Genomic DNA, 8,397 nt, shown 5'->3' on the forward strand with positions numbered 1-8,397 from the left:
CTTGCCTTGCCAAGATCTGCACATCTACACCTTCACTGAACACAGCCATGATGTTTGCAGATATCAAACTTAGAGACCATCCTCCAGCTGACTACTCCTCTACCATAAGTCTCCACTATCTTTGGGAAGAAGACCCTTGTATCCACACCCCATCTCCTCTAGCCTGCAGTCATTAGCAGCGTAAACCCACCTTCCACCGGAGTATAAAGCACAGTGACAAGTCAGACCAGACAGGACAGGACAACTGCATCTACCAAGCCTGTCAGATGTTTCCTCAGCCTAACTGTCTATTTGTTTCTTCTGTGCTGGCTTCCAAGCCTACCTCTGTTGCAATACACACCGAAGAGGCTTGTGTGAGAAGCTTCACACGAGAATATTTTCCTCTTTCACAAGCATGGTGACCCACTGCAGTACCACATCTTTCCGTTTGCTCTGCAATCATCTGGCTTGCTGTTCCAGCAAACACACATGCACCACTGTGCAAACATGAACAATTACATGAATGACATCTGTTACCTGGGACTACTGCTTGCCCAAATCAGCCATCAGTTGGTATTTCTTGTTCAGAAAGAGTGGTATGCTTCTCCGTACTAGCTTTTTATTGTAATTTCTTTATCTTCAGTGCCTGTTCTCCTCTCTAAACCTGAGCAGTTCAAAACCAGTCTAACTGAAACTTCAGATATAAGAAAGATTTGAGGAGTACAATGCAGAATTGAGATCATTTTAAACAGAAAAATGGAAAAATAAGCAATTTTAAAAGTAGCTCCTAAAACGCCCCAAAAAACAACCTAAGGGGGGGGGGACGGGGAATCTGGCACTGCTCTGCAATGATGTGTCACCACTGTTGTACTATGCAACACAAACCCTTTACATTAATGGACTGAAAGTAACAGTTAAAGGGATGATAAATTTCCTGTTGAAACCAGCTTATAGATCAAGTTTCAACTAAAACCACATTTCTTTTCAGCCAAGATGCAAACCCCGGTGACCAAGAAATTCAGAATGGAAAATTCTAGCTGTTCAGGACAAAACCCTCTACCATCACCAAAAAAAGCCAAATAACTCGTAACACCTCACAGAAACAGTCCTGTAGCCAAGAGTACGACTCACTGAAACACTGACAGAACAGACCATCAAAGAAAGCATTTTGCAGGCAATGTATTTGAAAAGAGCAGAACAAGAACTTCCAAATGTTTCATATTTTAAAGGTTTTAGAGCTAGTTGAATTAATAAAAAAATAATCCAGAGAACAACGGCTACAAAACTGAGTGTACTTTTAATGTGGAGTCTATGCTGCTAGTGTCCAGACACCAAATGTTGCAATGCTGGGAATTTATATTACAAACCAGTCCTTCTCATACACAAAATCCAAAGCTCCAGTTGCTCTTATATACAGCTGGAATAAAATGTTCTTCTTCTAAATGCTGGTGAGGGCAACTCAAATTACAGAAGCTTTAATAAGCCATTTAAATTGGCCGAAACTATTCACACAATTCTTTTTATTTACATCCATGTACACATCCGAGCTAGCAGTCACCTTTGATTCTTTTTGTGGTTTTCTCTCCATATTCCTTCTATAAGCAGTTGAAAGTACTGACCGCTCACCTTGCAATGTATTGAAGCCAGAAAATGTTATTTCATACTGGCTTCCATAAACCTCATCCTGGGAAATATTTACAACTGCGCAAAGAGAAAATAAGACAGAACTGTTGCTTTAAATATCTGAATGTTTTTCTTCTAGTTTCAAAAGGTAAAATGTTTTCACAAAACAGTGTTATCTTCTGATGGGTTGTAATATTAATAGTTTCAGGAAAATATCAACATTTATCTTTCTCAAAAAGCACAAACATACTTTAGCTACTGGCTGCGGCTTACACAAGCCACCAAGCAGCAGAAATTCTGGTGATGGAAGGAGGAATGCATTGACTCTGCCATCAAGGTCATTGTAACTGTGGAAAACAATGTACTGTTAAAAAAAATACTTGTGATATCCATCGCACAAAAATATCTGCTTTGGCAGAGTGTGGCTGTAGGGCAGAAAGCTCTGGGAAAAGGACACTTCAGTCCTTGCCCCCTACCAGCTGCCACAGCCAAGATTTGCTCATTCACCTCCAATAATGGCCCTTGGAAGACTTCCACTGCCACACAAATACAACATCCCCTGCAATCCAATAACCAGAGGCTGATGCCAAGGATCTCTCATCGCTGCTGTCCTTCCTCATCCAGCCCCTTCCCTCCCACCGTGATGCAAGTTTATCTATCATTCATTACTTATTTTTCACTTTGTATTTTGATGCTACTGTCCGTGCACATATATAAACGATGCCCCTTTAAAAAAAAACACTCAAACTGCCTCTTTAAAAAAAGGCCTTAAAATCTGAGAGTTAAACTGCTGAGTTGATTTACATGAGTCAAACCAAGCCAATAGCGGCAAAATTAGGGGGTTGGAATAAATACGGGTGTATTTTACCTTGGCAAAGTAATCTGTAGTTAGTATTGACCTTTGCTGTTCCAGTATATGGTTAAACCACAAAGAAAACCACAGCAATACCATGTAAATATAGAATGTCCCCATGAAATGAGCAATTGAAAGGTTCTGGGCAATAATTAACTGAAGGAGGAAAACCGCAAACTTTTCATTTTAAAACACACAATGGAAAAGTTCAGCTGTCTGACTTCTTTAATACTATGCTCTTTCTAGTACCATAGTTCAGGATACAATTTTAAAGAGCACTGGAGTAGGTAAATTTTTACTGCAGTTTTCAGTGGGGAAAGTTTTAGGGGGAAAAAAATAAATCACATCCCTAAAGTCTCTACAAGCCATGAATTTATTATAAAACAATAGTTCAATATTTAATGAACACGCTGCACAACTCATTGCTCATCAGAACACAGCCTACTTGCTAAAAAAATAAGAGATAAAGTATTTAATGAACACACTGCACAACTCATTGCTCATCAGAACATAGCCTACTTGCTAAAAAAATAAGAGATAAACCCAGGAATTTCTAATGCCACCAGTAGAAGTGAGAAATACTCATAATGCAAAGAGCTTGTTTCACAATATGTATGTTGCAGCCCACAAGGATAGTGTTTATTTTGATCATAATCACAGTTACACATGGCTGCATTGTTTATTTTTTGTGGGATTTTTGCGTAGCTAACAAAAATCTGTTCCAACACTGACACAAAAATCACACCTTTTTACTATCAACACATCTAGGCTTCATGATTTAAAGATTTCAAATCACACAGTTACAAGGAAGTGATCTAGGAAGCCTGAAATTCAGACATACAAGCATGCCTTCTCATTATAGACAAAGCTTCCCCTTCCACTCCCCCATCATGCTTACTATCTGTGAGGCAGTGTTTCCGACGCCAATCTTCCCCTTCACTAATGCTTCATTTTTAAAGGGTAAGAAAGAAACAGGTATGCTGGAGCGGTACGCACAGGAAATGTTACAAAAAAGCCTATTCCTCGTTAAATTGAAATACCTGGAGAAAAGCCTATGTACCTGACACTTCTGGGTTTTCTTCCCCTTGAATGTACCAGTAATTTAATAAAACATTATTTCTCAGATGATTTAATAAGAGGTTATTTCTCCATGAGAGTCTTGCTTCATTTTTTCATTATAAATATTGTATCGCCTTCTTGTTAGAGAGAGGCAATTAGAAGTTCACAGAAAAAAAAAATCTACCTCCTTAAAATGTTCCCCTCTTCATCATTTAAGACTGGGATTTGCTGCTAAGACCAAAGGCTCACCTACTCCACATTCTGTCTCTCATAGTGACTCATAGCAGATGCCTATAGAAGAGTTAAAGAGTGGTGCAGCCACACACTGATAGTTCCAAGATAAACTCTACCAAGTTCTAGCAATGCACAGATCAGTATCTTTTCTAAGACAGCAGTAGCATCAGCCTACAGCAGTCCCCAATGGCCCCATCCCTCCCACTGTGATTTTTTCTAGGTTTTTTTTTGAGTATGTAAACTTTTAACATCCATGATACCTTAGGGCAATATATTTTACAGTTTAACTATACACCATGAGAAAAAATAGCTCCTCTTATTTCTTCAAAGCATGCTGGTTTAATTTGATTTCTTCAGACTAGGTGAGGTAACAGTCACCTTCCTAATGTCACTTAAGATTTTCTGGAAGACTAGCTTGTACTCACCTAAGACATCTCTCTCTTCTCTAGCCTGACAGTCCCAGTCTATTTAATCATTTGGAAACTATTTTATGTCTTTAATCATTTATGTTGCCTTTTTCTGTACCTTCTCTACAGTCATATATTGCAAGATTGCAAATGTGAACAGGCTTTTCAGGATGAGTGCCGCAGTATTAGCAGCGGATGATGCTTCATCTCTAGATAGTGTAGGCATTAGCACAAGCACATGGAGACATCCATGGCATGTAACCATGAATGCTTGCACTACACCAGGCATTGGGTGCTAACAGATATTGTTCAATCCCTTAGTAAACCTGCACCTGCTTGATTTTTAAATTATAAAATTAAGAGTTCTAGATGCACTCAGTGTTTTTTGTTGTGTTTAAAAACATGAGATATTTGTCAGAAAGCATTTGTGTACTCCTAAAAATAACTATGAAGATACACTGCAGGCTGTATGAGTGCAAGAATTGAATCGATGCATTTATTTTGCAATGCTTTTAATTGAGAGACTGGGAGCTGAACCTGTCTCAAGAAAACACACGCAGAGCTAGAAGTGTGAAACACTTCTAGAGCACAACAACAGACTATCATTTAGCTTTTTGGTGGTGTTATCGCTTTGGCACAAGAAATGTTAAAGCACTTCCCTTCATAACCTCTCATAAAGTCCAACTTCCCATTCATTATCCTAAGCCTAAACTTGGAAGGCTGTCCTGACATTGCCACATACTAGAGTAGCACAATGCACTGAGTGGACATACAATTTACACAGGCAAGCCTGCACTTTTCTTTGCAAGCTTATTCCAACGCACAAGCAGCAAATGATATCTGTAAGAGTTCACCAATATAGCTGCATCTCCACTAGCGGCTTTTGCCAGCACAGCACTCTAAGACAAATCCTATTGTATCACAACCAACATATGCTGTAAATAGCAAAGAGTTATAAGGTATCCCTCAGCTTGGAAGTTTCAGCATGATTAATAACCTAAAGTACAAAGCTGTTATACTTCGATTCGGTTGAATACATCAAGTTGAGACATAATTGGTACTCACTCACAGTCCAGCAACTCAAGAATGTCTGTTGGAGTAACTCACCAGTTGAATCATGATTTCCAGCACTGACCCAATCAGCTGTTGTGGTTAATGTAATACTTGTGGGCCAAGTACTAAGATCATCATGAACATCTGCACATGCGAGCCTTTCTATTACTGTAAGGTCTAGAGTCCATTGTGTTATGTACAATACTTAACCACAGCCAAGACAGACCTTGTCCAAAGATCATTTAGTCAAATAACAGGACAAAATGTGGGAAAACCAAGTACTATCATGCCCATTTTCCACAGTAGCATCTTCAAAGTCTTGCTTTTTCTTAAGAGCCTGAAATATGTAATGTAAGAATTTCCATTAGTAGTTTTGGAGCTAGGTCCCTTAAGAGGAGATTTTAAGGTCAAAAACAGTATTTGCAGGATTAACCATATTGATAAAAATCTTCTGTAATACTTCTGTTAAATTAAATGGGCTTATCCTTACGGCAGAAGCCCCAGGAAAGGAAAGGCTTTCCTCACCCTACTACAAAACAGTACTGTTCCAGTAGGACCACTTGATACTGGTTACCAGCTTCTCCTAAAGTTGAATTTAAGACTGATTCAGGGGCCCCGGAACAAACAGTTGCAACAGTTTAAAATGTTACCTCCCTTACAGTCCCACCCTAGACTCAAAAGATACCACTGCAGGAGTGGCCGAAAGATACATATGCCTACCCTTCAGGCACACCACATCAGTTAGGAGAGTTAGATTAACCAACGAACGAGAAGAGATAGCACTAAAATATGGTAGTCTGAACTGTTCTGTACATACATGACAAAGTGTACTTGGAATAGTCTTGGCACTGGATAACAAGATTTTGCAAAGACATAAAGAGTCTTCGTGAACAAGAGGATCATTCAAACTATCTGCAGATAATATTGCTGGAATTCTTTTGCGTTGCTACAGATTCATGTTGTCAGAACTTGCTCTTTCAGCCCAGTTTCTCCTTGATCCTGCAGTGGTGTTTAACCTAAGCATTACCATGGGAAAAGCGAGGTCATGAATTCAGCACTACGTTTGCACTAAATAATAGAGACCAAAAGAAATGTGAACCTAGGAGGAAAAAAAAAATTGAGTTTGAACAGAAAGAGCCTGGGTAAGTATTCTATTTTTAAAACAGATGTAGGGAGTGTAGCTGTATTACATCAGACATTGGAGCCTGTTTTATAAAAGGAGCTCTTTATAAATCTGCAACTCCTCTCCAATCCTACTATAACTTCAAAATAAGAAGTTGTCCACCCTGAATGATGCCTTTAGGAATAAAAGTTTTACTGGTTTTACTGGGCCTGTTCTGAGAAACGAGGAGAGCCAGCTCATTTTCTGTTTCCCTTTCCTTAAACATATCCTCATATGCTTGACACCGTTGGATGCCAACAGGTCACTCTTAATGCACCTCCTGGTCCAGTACATGCCCGTTTCCAAAAGACAGTGACTTCTGATTTCTCCAGTCTCTTTTCACATGATGCATCACCAAGGGACGAACCCCAGCACAGGATGGATTTGGGAGTTTGACAAGTTCCTCATACGAGATCCCCGAGGACTTTGTATAGAGCCATCAAACCCTGTCTATCCTGCTATCCTGTTAATGTCTTCAGCCTAAATCAGTGCATATTTCTGACACCGATTTTTATTTCCCAGATCTTCCTGAAGATCTGGTCTGCCAATTTGCATCAGCACGCTGTTTCTCACCAGGCCTCCTGCCCTGTCAGAGAACACCATCTTCCTCAAAAGGCCCTTCCTGTCCATCCTAAAACAGCTATTTTAAGCACTGTTCAAGGTTTAAGTTTTCTGAACCAGAGCAGATATGCTAAGCAACTACAGATGTCTTTATCCATGCAAGAAGAGTAAGTTCTTGATACTGTTGTGGTTTTTTCTTGTTTTCTCAACAGTAGATTATTTCACTAGATAGAGAATCTTCACTCTATCAAGTGTCACATTTGTGGTAAAAGTATGCGAGAGGTTAATATATTACAATACTGAACACTGCACATGAAATAGTAACACTAGGGCTGTATTGCTGCAGTTAATAACAGACTTAGATTTACAACACGGTTCATATATTTCATCAGCTTGACTCAGTAAAGGCAGACCTCACCTTACACACCCTCGGCCATCCAAAAGGCTAGTGTCCAGCCTAAGTGAGATGTGCATTTCTAAATCTCCCTCAGAGAGAAGGAGGTTTACTTCTTGCAAGGAGTGGTTCACCCACTACATTATGAAACAACAGAGCAGCATTTGGAGCCACATACCTCCACTGACTACAGAAAAAAAAACCTCAAAGGCACTCCTGGCCAAGGTATCCAAGTTCAGGGTAGGTAAAACATTACCTGTAATGAAATTAAATGAATCCTACCCACGATGATGAAATAAAGGGCTCTGATAATATGGAGAAGCTATGCTTTCACAGCTTAAGAACTAGGAAGATTATACTAATGTTTCAGCGCTAAGTCAACAGAACCGTGTGGTAAATCGCTGAACTGATGAAGATGCATACAAGAAATTAAAGAGCAATTTTATTTTAAGTAACTGAAAAAAAAAGACAAACTTCTTACAACTGCCTGCACAGTTTAAAAAACACCTGGGTATAGCTCATTTTTAGCAGAACTTACTTCTGACAAAGTAGCCCTTGAGCCTACTGCTCCCGAGGAGAGGAGCGGTTTCCAGCCTCACTGTATGGAAGAGGAAGGATGTTTTCTCTCCCTGACTAGCAAAAAAATAAGAGGGGTAAAACTTTTTTCCAAGTTCACGAGAAAAAACTTAGTTCCAATTCTATGTTTTCTTGCTCAAAGCAGGTCATGAGTCAGTATCTGCTTCCCACCCTTCTTGTGCTATGTTCCGCATGCACTGTTCCTGTATGTCCAGTACACTTGGGTGCAAGTTAGCTTAAAATTATCACCTTCGAAACAGTGACAACACTAAACCAGAAATCTAGATGAGTTTCAATCTCTTCCGGAAAGCACACTTTAGTTCACCCTCTCTCAACGGATACCTCAGCTGCTGAGATACAACGGACGGTCCCTGTTAACCCAAGAGACACCCATCTCAGCTAAAACGCCGGGATGCCTCGGTGCTTCAGCAGCCGGCTGGCAGCTCCACCTTCTCCCCCACCGAGTTCTTCGGCCTCTTCTGCTCCGGAGCCCACC

At 39.9% G+C, this 8,397-nt stretch overlaps 1 protein-coding gene across 1 annotated transcript in view; it reads right to left on the reverse strand.

Annotated features, from left to right (window-relative positions):
* RGCC (regulator of cell cycle) overlaps positions 1–2,203 on the reverse strand; it is a 7,054-nt gene extending 4,851 nt beyond the window's left edge. The window contains exons 1-2 of the mRNA XM_009576043.1: positions 2,110–2,203; positions 1,606–1,680 (exon numbers count right to left, since the gene is read on the reverse strand). Coding sequence (XP_009574338.1) covers positions 1,606–1,680; positions 2,110–2,203 — 169 coding nt within the window. The remainder of the gene's footprint in view (positions 1–1,605; positions 1,681–2,109) is intronic.
* Between the last annotated feature and the right edge of the window lie 6,194 nt (positions 2,204–8,397).

Source organism: Fulmarus glacialis, unplaced genomic scaffold, assembly GCF_000690835.1.
Source record: "Fulmarus glacialis isolate BGI_N327 unplaced genomic scaffold, ASM69083v1 scaffold2954, whole genome shotgun sequence".
NCBI lineage: Eukaryota > Metazoa > Chordata > Aves > Procellariiformes > Procellariidae > Fulmarus > Fulmarus glacialis.